General features: G+C 37.4%; 2 protein-coding genes across 2 annotated transcripts; one reads left to right on the top strand and one right to left on the bottom strand.

Annotated features, from left to right (window-relative positions):
- The first annotated feature begins 846 nt into the window (after positions 1-846).
- On the top strand, positions 847-10501 carry LOC149008927 (3'(2'),5'-bisphosphate nucleotidase 1-like). Its single transcript, XM_089161851.1, has 8 exons — positions 847-1087; positions 2573-2648; positions 6413-6486; positions 6572-6774; positions 7222-7432; positions 7514-7612; positions 8614-8767; positions 9917-10501. The coding sequence occupies exons 1-8, from the start codon at positions 893-895 to the stop codon at positions 10084-10086; spliced, it is 1182 nt and encodes a 393-aa protein (XP_089017977.1). The 5' UTR covers positions 847-892; the 3' UTR covers positions 10087-10501.
- A 1496-nt stretch (positions 10502-11997) lies between these two features.
- Positions 11998-13451, bottom strand: LOC149008926 (NAC domain-containing protein 104-like). The gene is made up of 3 exons (XM_089161852.1): positions 12798-13451; positions 12424-12695; positions 11998-12336 (listed from the first exon to the last, which is right to left on the bottom strand). The coding sequence occupies exons 1-3, from the start codon at positions 12958-12960 to the stop codon at positions 12163-12165; spliced, it is 609 nt and encodes a 202-aa protein (XP_089017978.1). The 5' UTR covers positions 12961-13451; the 3' UTR covers positions 11998-12162.
- Between the last annotated feature and the right edge of the window lie 1634 nt (positions 13452-15085).

Below are 15085 nucleotides of genomic sequence, written 5' to 3'. Positions count from 1 at the left end.
TTTGAACAAAGCTGAATTATGTTAAGCTCTCAAGCTGGAGACCTGAGGCAAAATTTCACTGTAACTAATGTTAGGTTAATGCATTTTCAAAATTTCAAGAAACAAAAAAGTCTGAAATGTTTATGAGTCTACTGGGTTATGTATGGGTTAAGCTTTATATGGCTTTTCACCAGCGTATATGTTGAGGTTTGTTTGTTGGTTTTAGAAACATTTGTAAAAGGATTAAGAGAAAGTAAGCTTAGGCTAATCCTTAGGGTTGTGCTTCAGTGCTGCGCAAGCACTAAGTTGCCTACGGTTGGGATTTAAAGTGGTGTCGATTACTTGTTTTATTTTTTCTATTTTTTTTTAAGTTTCAATAGGTGTAGTTCAAAAAGTGAAGAAAAAAAAAATCAAAATGGGTGGTCAAGATTGATCACCATAATTGATCCTCGACAGCAAGAAGCTCATCGATGCACATTAATTGCGCAGCACTAAAGCCAAACACCACAGCCAGACCATCAAATGGAAAAAGTCACGTGATGTCCTTATAGTAATCCTTTAGGCCTAGATATAATATTGAATGCTATTACTGTACATGGGTGAAAAAATCATACACGTGATTAAATCATAGAACATATGGAAAGGATTCTGTGTTACCTAACTTACATCCACCCAACAAGAAAAAGAAGAAAAGTCATCACAAAGCACGACTCAGACACCATATCAGGATCGTACGGTAGATAGAGGAGTTTCGTTGACATCACGGTTCATCAATCACATCCACGGATCCAACTTGCGTTCACACCTTCCTGCTCGTGCGTGCATGTGTACATTTGTACCTTTCTCCGGAGAACGTTAGAACGCGTAAAATTATTCTATAGCCGGTTATCTAGGGTGCTGTATAGCCCGCGAAATGGCAACATCAATTGTCAGTTTTTCAGGGTTTAAAACTATAAATCCAGTGAAATCACCTTTCTTCGTGAAAACGAAAGTGGTCAACCCTCTGTTGTCGATTCTTCTGAGAAAATCCCCAATTGCTTCAATGTCGTACGAGAGGGAGCTCACTGCTGCGAAGAAAGCTGCGTCTATTGCTGCTGGGCTGTGTCAGGTAAGTTTTAATCTGACCTGTTTGAAGTAGTATGGAAAACCTAAGTACATGTTCTGCTCCGATTGATAATTGATGTTCTTCGCTCGATTGAATTTCTTTCTTTCCGGTGGCTTATCAGTGTTATTTAAGCAATACCCACATCAGAAAGTGTTATTTCCTGGAAAACCCAGATGTGGAATTGGCCATTTCGACGTTTTCATGACATTTTTCAAAAGAAGTTTCTGTGGTTGCGCCTGCTTGGGTAGGTGGACGGGAAGATTTTCATTTCTTTGGGAACCTTTTCTCCTCATCAAATATTTATCCTCTTCGCGAATCGTCATTACTTGCATCATAAATTGGTTCTTCTTGTACAAAAAACCCTCTTCTCGATGCTGTTGAATTACTGCTTCTGACGATTAAAACTTGAAATGCTATCAAAGACCCTAGAATGGAGCCAGTCTCATATCACTGACTGCCATCGTATATTCACTTATGCTGGTTCATCAATGAGATTATTTTTCCAGTCAATTAGATGAAGGGACTTACAGATAGGAGTGATGACTGGGGTAATAATCCTCAACTCCATTCTAACTCATCTGAATTATTTACCAGATAAATTGGTTGTCTACAGGGATCTTGTTCGCCATTCAACTGTTTTTGAGATGCTGTTTGTTGTCAAGCCAGAGTAACCGGAATGGATAATACCTACACCAAATGCTATTTTACTTTCCTAGTAGCCATTGGACTTTTTTTCAACTTTAGCCATTCTAATCTGGACTGTCTGAGAGCAATTTTGTTGGATAAATTCTGCATTTGCCCACACGTTCATTAAGCTAAGCCAGACTACATTACTTGTATCAAAAGGACCAAGGTCACATTTTGTGCACCCTGTGCTGTCGACTATTTCATAAGAACCACAGAAAAAGTAAATTTTGAGAAAAGAGAGAAACTCTGCCCCGCCAACCCAACTCCTCCTCCCCCTTCAACTACAAACTCTAGTTTGGTAGGTTAGTTTAAGTAAGACTGTGGTGTTCAACTCCGAAAGAGTCCTCAAACTATTGTAGTATACTTATGTGCCAAAATTGATGTGTAATTCTATCTAAATGAATGTCCTCCAAGACTTAAACAACTTTCAATGTTGTCAAGGCTGCATAATAGCTGACATGAATTTCTGTCTGAGAACTCTTAATTTGTTGGTTGTGAATGACTTAATATGAAATGCTTATGGTGGGGGTAGGATTGCTGTTTTTTCTGTAGACTTCATATTCACTGCTTATTATCTGTGATAATGTAGTGATTTTGACCTAATCAGTGCTTCACTTATTGCTCGTTTTGATTTATTAATCAATCATGATACTTTTGAACTCTCTATATTTAACAGTAATAACGTTGTGTGAATATACTGGTGCTCATTTTCCTCTGTGAACACAATTTTCCTTTCATTAGTGATCCTTTTTTATTGCATTAAAAAGATTAATATGGTTTAATTGATGTTTGTGTCTCCAGAAGGTGCAAAAAGCAATTTTACAGTCAGATGTTCAGTCAAAATCTGATAAAAGTCCTGTAACGGTGGCAGATTATGGTTTGTAATCACTGTCTATGCAATATTGTTCCTTTTTTTTTTTTCTTTTTTCCTGCTTGTTATTCCTGTCATGATTTGGTTGAAGGAGAGTATTTATATTTAAAAAACTGCTTTTTACTTGGTATTATTGCATCAGAGTGTTCGTGCAAAAACTGTTATGTCCAAGGAGTTAGTTTTCCATAAGTTCAGGTATTCAAGAAGCAGTAACATTAGTAGGGCATGTAATGGTGCTGTTGACTCTCTAAACAAGAAGTAATTATGCACTTATGCCTAATCCATAGGTAGTAGTGTAGGACTATTGATCAAGTATTACAGCAGAGTAAGGGTTTTGATAACTACAGATCCAGGACTTGGATCAGCCCCAAAAATAAATAGTAAAAAGAATACAGAAGACAATGAGAGATTTTGAAGTATACGTAAATTTGGGAGTTTTACTGTTCACGTGAACAGTCAAAACAGCTTTTACTGTTCACTCGAACAGTCAAAACAGCTTTTACTGTTCACTCGAACAGTAAAACAGCTACGCACAGACAGTAACGCTTACTGTTCACAAGAACAGTAACGCTTTTATTCACGTGACTATTGTTTTTATTATATTTTATATTTTTAATTATATTTTATATTTCTAATGTGGGAGTCTTGCTACATAAGTTTTGGGAGTTTTTTAGAAAGCATAGTTTTTATTTTTGTGGTAGTTTCTATTTTCAGAACTTTCTATTTTAGGAGTTAGGAAGTTACTAAAGCTGTAATATCTTGTTTCCTCTTTCTAGAGGACAATTACTTGTCTCTCAAGTTGTATTAGATTCATTAGAAGCTATAAATAAAAGTGCTCTATGATTTTAGACTCTTAAGCAAGAATCACGAGCCTCTTCTACTAGTTCTTCATCTCTCTTCTCTTCTTCTTCTTCTCTCTTTTCTTTGTTCAAGTTCAGCTGCTGTTTTGATTATTTAATGCTTGTTTTCTAACATGGCATCGGAGCAAGTTTAATCAACTTAGGGACCATTTTCTCTCTCTTGGCTGCCCAGTTTTTTTTTCTTCTTCTTTCTTTATTTATTTTATTTATTTTTTTATTTTATTTTATCAAGGGCAGCCCCAACCTTCGCTGCAGTAATTGTGCATGGCTGTCCTTCTTTAACTTTTGAAGCACCAAGTATCTATGTATTAATACTACAAAAAGGCCTTAAGCTTTCTGGGGATATGTCTACCTATTTGATTCAATTGAGGCTGCTACTACCCTTTTTTTGTGTGCAAATCTGAAGTTTAATCTGCACTATACTGATGTCTTGGGATTCCTCTTGATTCTTGCAAAGATATGCCCATAATTCGGATTGCAAGACCTAAGTATTGTCTTCCATTGTTTATGCTATAAGTTTAGTTGCAAGTCGTATACTAGTACCCCTGTTTCATTGAATTTCTCTCTTTTGAAAAATTCTGCTGCTACCTTCTTGCTTTACTACTGCTTCCGTTGTTTATTTCAGAATCAAGTTTAGCCTTCTTTTTATCTAAAACTTCTACAAAGACCTAGAGGATTACTTTTCCTTCATATCAAGATCTTTTAGAGTTTTAAACCTAGCAGAAGGTTGTTGCTATGGTCCGAGATCTGATATTATTTGCTACTGCAACTACTGTTATTGCACTTCTTCTAAGTGGATTGCTGCAGCGACTACTGCAATTTTGAGATTCCAAGCTGGTTCAATATATATATATATTTTTTCCTGATCTAATTTGCTCATGCCTAAGGGTTAGTGGTGGTCCAGAATTTTTTTTCCTCCTTGGTGAACAAGACTTTGTCCCGTGAGACGATTTTCTTCTGCTTAATCAGCTTTATTGGTGAATAATACACTGCTCTGTGGCTGTTACTTTTCCTTCTTGGGTTTTTTTTGTGCTCATACTTTTAAGATGCTTGTCATTGGTCATCATTAATTGTCCACGTGTAATGCTATACGTGAAGGGGAGAATGGTACCTTATTCTATATCTACTCAAGATGTGCTGATGGATATTATTAGTGAAGATCTTTGCCCTCAACTTATGGCATTCTACAACAATATCATTACCTATATTGCCCTTTTACCTACCTACTTGATCTGTAGTTACCCATACTAGCTTATCTACTTGGTCCGCAGTAACCCATATTGTCTTTTACCTTACCTACTTGGTCCGCAGTAACCCATACTGTTTTTTACCTTACCTACTTGGTCTGCAGTAACCCATACTGTTTTTTACCTTACCTACTTGGTCCGTAGTAACCCATACTGTTTTTTTTACCTTACCTACTTGGTTCACAGTAACCCATACTGTCCTTTACCTTACCTACTTGGTCACAGTAACTCATACTGTCCTTTACCTACCTACTTGGTCCGTAGTATCCCATACTACGTTACCAACTTGGTCCACAGTAATCAATATTGTCTTTTACCTACCCATACTTTACCTGTTAATTGCCTTCATGTGAAGCATTTATATGGACATTGGAGTTGCAATTTTGAAGATTTAGTGTGGATATTTCTCCCTGCTACCGGCATTACGTGGATAATGCCTTTTGCCTACCTACTACTTGCGTTCTTGTGAAGCATTTATATGGACTTTGGAGTTATAATTTTGAAGATTTAGTGTGGATATTTCTCCCTACTACCGGCATTATATGGATAGTGTCTTTGATCCTGCTATACTTATGGACTTTGTTCGTCTTCAACATTGTCGATTGTTCTCAATATTGGATGGTTCTATTGCAATGAAGAATTAAAGTTTTTTATTAATTGGTGTTGATTATCTCTTGGGTGAAGTTTTCTCAGTGTTTATCGACATCTACCATTGCTACACGATTCAAGATTGGTGCTACTTTTCAAGTTTATTCTTATTGTGCAAGCTGAAGTTTTCTTTGTGTACACTCCAGCTTGAGGGGGAGTGTTGAAGTATACGTAAATTTGGGAGTTTTACTGTTCACGTGAACAGTAAAAGCTGCTTTTACTGTTCACGTGAACGTGAACAGTAAAACTCCCAAATGTACGTATACTTCAACAAGAGATAAGAAGTACATTTTAATAAGATCACCAGGATGCTTTTTGGTTGAAGGGCAGGCCTGGCGCAATGGTGGAGTCTCTCCATTGTGCGCTGGAGGTCGCGGGTTCAAATCAGCCTCTCTGCAAAGCAGGGGTAAGGCTTCCTAAAAAGTCCCTTCCCCAGACCCCACAGTGTGGGAGCTTCGGCACTAGGTACGCCCTTTTTACTAGGATGCTTTTTGGTTGTGAGACCATAGACTGACATTCAATACGGTGTCTCTTCCTCCTAGCATATGAATCCACAATGCATTGCAGCAGGATGGAGGAGAAGTAGATTGCCGTCCTATATTCAGCATGCAGTTCTTCCTCTCACACACAAAGGACCTCATTAGGGTACGGTGATAGAATTTTTGCCTTTTTTTCTAATATTTTTAAAAACAAAATCTGTCTTCCAGTAATTAGAAAATTTACCTTTTCATCTGCAATGGTGATTTTATCTGTGTGACAATATTGACTGAACCTGGCTGTTGACTTTGAAATAGTCATCAGATATATTTGTGACAATACTTATACTTCACCAATATGATCATGCTCAAAAAATAGAAGAGAAAACCATAGCTTGCTCACATGTACTAAGATGAGATGAGTTTCCAATGCTCCTTGTGGATGGTGTCAAGTGTTACTTTTTCAGCTTTTAGGGTTGATAGAATTCCTATTTTTCATCAACATAAATAATGGTCAATGCTATGTCTTATTCTTTCAGGTTCACAGGCACTAGTTAGCTTTGTTCTGGAAAACGAACTTCATTCTGAATCCTTTTCATTGGTAGCTGAGGAGGTAATATGCAGACTCATATTATTCTTAAAATTGCTAGTGCATCTGATGTATAGAAGCTAACAATATGAGTTGAGTACCTCCATAGGATTCAGGAGATCTGCGTGTGGAAAGTGGTCAGGAAATGCTGGAACGTATAACTAAACTTGTGAATGAGACTTTATCTAGTGATGAAACATCCGGCATTTCATTGTCAACAGAAGATGTGCTTAAGGCCATTGATAGTGGCAAATCTGAAGGGGGTCCTGTTGGCCAGCACTGGGTTTTGGATCCCATAGATGGTACTAAGGGGTGAGTTTTAATAGATCTGGGCCTTCGTTCCTTATTCATTGATCCCCTTTTGTTGCTGGAAATCATACCCTACAGTCCTGAATTTTCTGAATGCAATCATGATACATTGCGTTCTTTAAAAGCAATAGATTGATAAATCTTTTCCTGTATTTTTTTTTAATTCCTAGAAAGGGCTACAGAAGTATGGTAGAGGTCTTGCAAAAGTTTGGCTGCCACCATTTGTTACCAAAAGATATCCCAATTTAACCTGTTGAAAATGAATAAAAAGTTTACTTGTCTACAAAGGAAGGGGTTCCATGTCTTTTTCTTAATGACTTCCCATTTTGTAACTTGCCTGTATACCTGTTCCTTGCTCTCCCATTTGACTGTTATATATTTCTGGCTATCTGTGTCGCCCTGACCTTTCTTTGGTATCTTGTCTTAACATTCAGTATATTTGGATTTTAGGTTTCTAAGAGGAGGTCAATATTGCATAGCATTAGCACTGCTAGATGAAGGAAAAGTAGTTCTTGGTGTTTTGGCTTGTCCAAATCTCCCACTTTCATCAATTGGTAGTCAGGATCAGCATTCTTCTCAGAACCAAGTTGGTTGCCTTTTCTATGCCAAAACTGGTTGCGGCACCTATATGCAGTCCTTGGATGGTTCTTCACCCAAAAAGGTTGATACACATTCGAGATGTTTCAGTAGTTCACTTGGTAACTGGATCTTTGATAATTTTAGCCTTATTTATGCTTTTCAGGTGACTGTCAGTACCGTTGATAATCCTGCGGAAGCATCTTTTTTCGAATCATTTGAAGCAGCGCATTCCTCGCATGATTTATCTGGTTCTATAGCAAAGGTACTGTGTGTGTGTGTATTATTCTTACTGTCTATTGTTCAGAGGAACATCACCTACTTGGAAACTTATTTTAATGTCAAAGTAACTTCTGTTGGATGACATGGGTGTTGGTTTGGGACATGCAACCCCTGGGTTCTGAATTTTGAGGATTCATTGCATATCATTCATAGGACTTGCATATACCTGTTAGGCTACACCTAGGCGGGGAGGCATCTTGGCCAGCCTCCAATGCCTTGGGTTGCCTAGAAGCTGTTACAACTGTGGACTTGCATGTCAAAAAAATGCAGCTGGGGCACTTAATAGGTACTATTCTAGTGCTCAAAGCTTCAGCTAATGCCTAACACTTGTATCAAGAAAGTTTTTTGCATGAAAGGTTTTACATTATACATCCTTGATGGCTTGTTGAAAGCTCATCACTGTATTCTTTTATTGCTGAATGTCTTGCAGTTGGGTATATGAATGGCTGAACCAATATTTTTAGGCACCATATGCTTTCTAACTTGAGATTGTTTATCTTTGATGTCTGATGTGTTCGTGAACCCATAGCCAGTTGGAAGATTGTTGTTAGTCAAGTCCTTTTATCATAAGTTTGGTGTCTGGAAAGATCTGGCTCCTACCTGGATCGAACCCAGAACCTGCACCTGAAACCATGAATGGTGGTGACTGCCTTTGGTTTGCATTAAAATTTAATCTATAGTTTCTCCCTTTTCGAATAAATACTGGACAAACATGCTAGTGTACATCTGTTAAGGCTGATTTTCTCCTAGTCAATCTTTTGGCTGGGTCCAAACTATGGAATGCCCCAATACTCAAAATCATGGGACTGCATGAGTTGTTCACCCAGACTGTTAATCCTCTAACCCTTCAAATCCTAGACTAAAGACTTTTAGATGTACTCAGATACAGATATATATCTGTATGTATCTATGATGTATCTATATCTATATACCATATGCATTACTTCATGTTACGTGCTACTTAGATATTTTCTTTTTCTTTAGAAACTTGGAGTCCAAGCACCTCCTGTTAGAATAGATAGCCAAGCAAAGTATGGGGCATTATCCAGAGGAGATGGAGCAATATACTTACGTTTTCCTCATAAAGGATATCGTGAAAAGATATGGGACCATGCAGCTGGGTCAATTGTAGTCACAGGTATGTACAAAAACTTATCCACCAACTACAGTTGTGGAGGGAAGTATTATAATGTTTTACACTGTTTGTTTGTCGACTTTGAAGAAATTTTCTTGTTCAGGTTGTTGGGAGTATTTAATATTTTTTTTTATTTGGTGTTGCACATGTTTGTACAAACTTGATGTTGTGTTTACCATATTTTTACAATATGGTAAAACACACCGCAGTGGTAACGTTTTGGCCTTTCGAGGGAAGTTATGCATGTCCTATGTATGGAATAGTGTATGCTGTATTTATGCACTGAAGACTGAAATCAGTGAAAATAAATAAGCTTGTTTTATATAGAAATCCAAGAAAAAATTCTGCAGTAAAGCATTACACATATATACTTCGCATCCTTCTTGCCCCAGTGAAAGGTTTAGGGAGTGGGGTGGTTAAAAATAACTATTCCATCCTTCCAAAAAAAAGATAGATAGAATCACTTCTAAGAGTTACGATAGAAATTTACTGAATTTATCAAGAAAAGAAAAAGAACATAGCACATTGGGTAGAGCTTCTAGTGGAGCAAAGCATAGGAAAATACAGAAATGATGATCTCGTGGAATTGGTGCCCACAAAATCATCCTTGGCCTTATCACCCTTGCCTCGCCAAGAGTCTCCTAAATCATTTTTGAATTGAAGAGAAACATATGGATAAAGATCGTCTATCCAGTACATTGGCACTGGAGGAGACGACTAGTGATACATAAGTGAAACAAGAAATTTTTATTTGAGATTCAGTGAATCAACCAGCGGCCATTTGTAGTTTTGTATCTTCCAGTAATGGTGCACCAATTATTTTCTTCTTGGATTTAAAAAGAAAGTTTCACCCTTTGTTTGTCTCTGGGGATCAGTAACCCACTCTGAGTGGCTGAGGCCTGTTACCAACTTAACAGGCATGGTAAACAAGGTCCTCAGTTGAAACCTTCTTGAGGAAACATTATGACTTGAAATTTGGAAATTCTGTCAGACAAAACTTGAGAACATTTGTTCTTTTTGCCATGTTCCTGGTATCATCATTATAAAATCCTCCTTTGCAATGAATATTGAGATTCCATTGTCTTTCTTGGAAGTAACTCTTATTAATTTATTATCCATATATAATTATTTATGCTTGTTGATGTGTTACAGAAGCTGGTGGTGTGGTAACAGATGCTGTAGGAAATCCTTTGGATTTCTCCAGGGGCAAATTCCTGGATCTAGACACAGGCATCATAGTCACCAACCAAAAGTTGATGCCTTTGCTATTGAAGGCAGTTCAAGATTCTTTGAGTGAAGCCCAATCGTCTTCATCCATGTGATTGTTTTAGTGCTAGTAATTACTGTGCTGATCTAATTGGCCTCATCTGTGAGTCAAGGTGTGTTTCTTGAGTGTTACTAGAGGGAAACCATTGGCACTTGATGAAGATGATCTTCATGTGCCCAATGCATTTCGGAACAAACTCTCATTAGCTGCTATAATACTTTGTTGTTCTGTGTACCTTCAGAAATACAACAAGCTGCCCTTTTTCTTTTTGAATGACATGCGTTTGAAGTATAAAATTGATAAATTAATTTGAGCTTTTGTTGTTGAGACTTGACACCAGTGATGATCAAATGCATTAGAAAAATGTACAGAAAAGCTTCTTTCAGTTTCATCTCTTCAGTGATGCAACATAAGTAGCCTGCTCTGTTCCTTGTAATAGAGTAAATATTCAATTTTTGGGATCAGATCAGGATTGGTCTCTAGTATGATATAATTTATGGAGAAATTGTAGCCTTCTCCTCACCACCCCCCCCCCCCCCCCAAAAAAAAAATCCAAGAAACCTGAGTTTGGATCCTTTACTTGTCAAGGTAGAGGTTAGTGCTCTCTCTCACACATATCTACCACACAATAGAGGTGGGACCTATGTGGGTCTCACATTTTATTCATTTTGTCAGCACTCTGAAGTGGGTTCTACCCTATTGCAGGGTGGAGAAGTGTAAGGGGAGCATAGACCTTTCTATCTTCACTGGTAGAGAATAGACTCCAACTGAGTTTTGATCAAGATGGAGTGTGGATTTGTCAATCTAGATTGGGTTTGCAGAGTCGAATCTGGTCCTGAATCTCTAGTATGATCCTTAAATTAGAGCTTAGTATCTGGATTGTCACATAACCAGATTTATGGAAGGACTTCAGCAAAGTGTCTTGAATTGAAAGAGGAAGAAGTGAAGAAACAAAGAAGAAGCGTGTTTGGAGGGTTGGGTGGGCCGGGGGGCATGTGGTCCAACCTATAGTTGTAGAGCCCTTCACAGTAGCACTACTTGTCACTCATGAGGACCCTTTTATATTCTAAAGATAATTTCCACTCTTTGACTCTCCCCTTCTCATCTTTCTGTGTGGGTGTTGACTCTCTAACAGAGTTTGTTTGACTTAGATGTGGTTCCATGGATTTACATAATTAGCTTTTTTGAAAAGCTACATGGTGGCCCAACAATCTTCCTTGGTTTCTCCCAACCCACCCTAATAGAGAACATAATCCTGGCGGGTTCATCTCGGTAACTTCCATTCTTGTCTATATCAGACACGCCAAGCTTTATGAACAAGTTGTGCTAGGCCCAAGGCCATGTTTTTCTGCAATCATAACGGCTTTCAAATTGGATTTCAGCTCAGGAGAGAGAAAGAGAGAGGTAATATCCCCTTCCCTGCTCATGCATGTATTTATTTTGACATGTCAGTATGGAAGAGATGATTAGCAAGAGTAGTGGTTACGAGCTTATGAAGCAAAGTATAATATTATTGTAAGCATTTCTTTTGATAAAAAAATGTTATTGATTAACGAAATGAGATGACTGTCCCCACGTTGTTCTTCGTGGAGTGCGTGCATTTTGTCTATTCCAGCAGTTCAGCTTCGTGGCGGCATAGATTGATGAAAGATTTCTTGTATTGTGATTGTTTCTTTCTTTTCTTTTCTTTTCTTCTTCTGAATCCGAGCCGGGTTTATAGCCACATTAGTGATCTTGTTCTTGTATTGTGTAAATAAATGCTTACAACATGTATGACGAAATGCACACCTAAGCATGCACCCATTGTAAAAACAGTTGTTCCTTTAGCTTTGTGATATAAAACAGCACCAAAGATCATCAAACCAAAAAAACAGCTAAAAAGGTCTAAAGAAGGAATGGTAGAGGTATGGTAAGGGATAGCAAGCCAAGCTAAGAGTGCTACTCGGGCTCCACCCATGCCAATAAATCCAACACGAGAATCTCAATAGAAGTAGAAAACCTGTGAGATTAAACTATGTTGCAAAATGTTCATAGTTCTCAATTCTCATACTAACAGTAAACTTGATGCAATGTTACAATTGGATTTAGCCCTTCGAAAGGAAGCACATCTTACTATAGTTGCCTAGCTACTTTAATCATAGTTTCTGGTTTGATTAGGCAAACTAATTTCATCAAGGTCATCTAATGACAAGAAAACTTCATCCAAGGATGAAAGATCTGTACCATCATCATCTCCATCAGTAAATCCCCCATGAGAATCACCATTCCTCTCATATACTCGGCACAGTACCCATTTGCTTGCATCCTGCCCATATCATATATATTTATAAAAAAAGGAAATCAATTAATTTTACTTGGAACTAACGATGTATTCATATATAATATCACTTACAAGTTGATTAGTTCCTCTTCTTTTGGAAGGTCTAACACTGGAACTGCTATCAGAAAGGTGATACTCTTGCATTATCCAATTGGTTTTAATCCCGCCAGGAGCTTCGCCGATGTAGAACGCAAGGTACTTCTTCATGCCCACTTTCTTACTGCCATTAGTTGAGACTATAGCTTCATCCACACCCATTGATTTCCAATACCCATTAGCTGAAACTCGGTTTGGAGTTCTTCTGCTAAAGAAATACCATTGGTTTTCACCCTGCAATGCCTTTCCTGCACTCATAAATCATATCCCAATAGCCAACGTCAAATACAATAATAGAAAAGAAGGAAAGAAGAAAAGACAAGAGGAGTAGAGATTTATATGTTTCAAACCATTGAGTTCCCATGGATCATATGGATAGAGATCCAGGTCAGGAATGAAGTCCGGATGGCAAGGTAAGAGTGACACCTTACGATAGAGGAAGTGAACTATGAGCTCTTCATCAGTTGGGCAGAAGCGAAACCCAGGAGGGAGGTTGATATTTTCATCTCCCATCTTAATATCAGTATGCAGAAGCAGCAGAAGCAGCAGCAGCAGCAGCAGCAGCAGTAGCTAGAGGGAGAGAGAGATATTGACAGAGGTAGACATATATAAGATAATACAAGGGAGGAAGGAAATTGAAAGAAAAGATTGATGTGAGAGAGAAGATGGTTTGATTATGGATATATCATACATGGAAGGAAAAGAGAGTTCTGAGTTGAATTGTATAGTGAGGAAGGAGGCGGCTAAGGCTAAGGGTAAAGATAAGATACTTTGAGCTAACGTGATATGTTAGGGTTAGAGAGTCCATGATAGTGATCAGGATTCAACCTTGAAGGATGAGCTATATATGATGGCAACTCGAAACGACTTATTAGGTATCTTTCATTTCCAAACCTTCACAACACAGATAATAATAATGATGATTATGATCGATGATGATGTTGTTGCCAGCTTGAACTGCCCTTCAAAACTAACCCAGACTTGATCCTTCCACAACTCTGTATTCATCCACGTGGTACTCTGTTCTTCAACCTAAACCCCACTCAACCTGTAGCCGCTCACTTCACATATATATATTTATACAACAATTCAGAATTTTCAATTAGTAACCTTAAGAAGGAAGACTTCATGGAACACTGAGGTTTCTGTCTAAAATTTGTCTCAAAATATTTCATGGCTTCATCTGCACTACATGTTAAACCCTATTTTTAATCAATCCAAACTAGAGGATATTTTACCCAAACATTATTCTTTGAGGAATTAAATTACTAGATGGGTCAAACAAGGTAATACTGAAATTGTTCTCCTAATCCACCTGAAGCTGTAGATGACCCACCAATTGCGCAACCTTTTCAGTTTGAAGTGCAAAATAATTTTCGCCTGATCCAACATTAGGATTTGTATTTTTGTTTGAATCGTATTGAAATTATGTCTTTTACGTACAACGACGAAAACGAAAAGCTCCACAGGGAAAACAATGAATGAAACGATTGTGGAAAGCATGAAAAGCTACCAAACTTTGAAATTAATGTCTTCATATGCCGACAAGTACTGCAGTTTTTGAATCTACATCTCAAAGAGATGGCCAATTAATTGAGCAACTTGAATCAAATAGGGATATTACAATTCAAAATTTAAGACCAAAACATTTGAACATATAACATGTCAATTACAGTTTCAGATTAGGCTATAAAATCATCATGCGTGATATAAATAACTGCCTCTAGAAGATTTTGGTTCAATTATCTATATGGGTATGAGTGGGGGTAGATCTCCACCATTTTTCATTGAACAGATTTATGATGTCTTATAGAGATTTTAAATCTTAGATCGACCCCCACCATGTTCTTAACTCTTTTTATGTATTGTCTATCCGTTCGTGTTCTTTCTTTTTCGTATCTTTATTATCAATAATTTGAGGGTTCGCTTTACACTAACTAGAAGAGATATTTTCTGAGTTCACATTGTTATATGAATCAGTTACCATAACCCAAGAAAAAAATGAACCAGTCAGCATAAGTGTGCATTCATCTAGATCACTGAAAGAGAAATTGCATGTTCCGAATACACTTATAAGTAGGGAATCTAGAGATTTTTTTTTTTTTTTGTCGCTTGATATAACATTTATATTACCATAATATTTTGTGTGTAGTAAGCATAACCCTTAACTAGTAATTAGTTTCTTATATGGTTGCAGTGTGTATTTTTTTCCCCTCTTTTCTCTCTCAGAAAAGAAATGTCACTTTGGCAAAGGAATAGATTATGATTATTGGGTGTCATACGTGGCATTGATATACTTTGGTGATGGGTTGGATTGTAGAGCCCCCACCACATGATTGTCTTAAATTTTCCTTTTTTAAATTTTTTTTCTTTTGCTTCTTTGGTTGAGATTGTCTTAAATTTGCTTATGTCATACATGCTCACTATATGCGTCAACATTACATTTCTTCACAAATGAGGGAGGGAGAGAGTTAGGGGAGGGAGGTTAAAGTTGTCAATTTATCAGTGATAAGGTAACCAACCAAAGTCTTCTCCTTTTATTTTTTTTTTTTCCTTTGTTAGGATAGAAGTAAGAACTACAAGTCAATCACTTACAAAGGGAACCAAGTAATTAATGAAACAATTAAATTTACCTATG

Source organism: Hakea prostrata, chromosome 7, assembly GCF_041222555.1.
Source record: "Hakea prostrata isolate BN-2017 chromosome 7, UWA_Hpros_2, whole genome shotgun sequence".
Classification (NCBI taxonomy): Eukaryota; Viridiplantae; Streptophyta; class Magnoliopsida; order Proteales; family Proteaceae; genus Hakea; species Hakea prostrata.
Note: the sequence above shows the minus strand (reverse complement) of the source record. Positions and strands in the feature narration are given on the sequence as shown.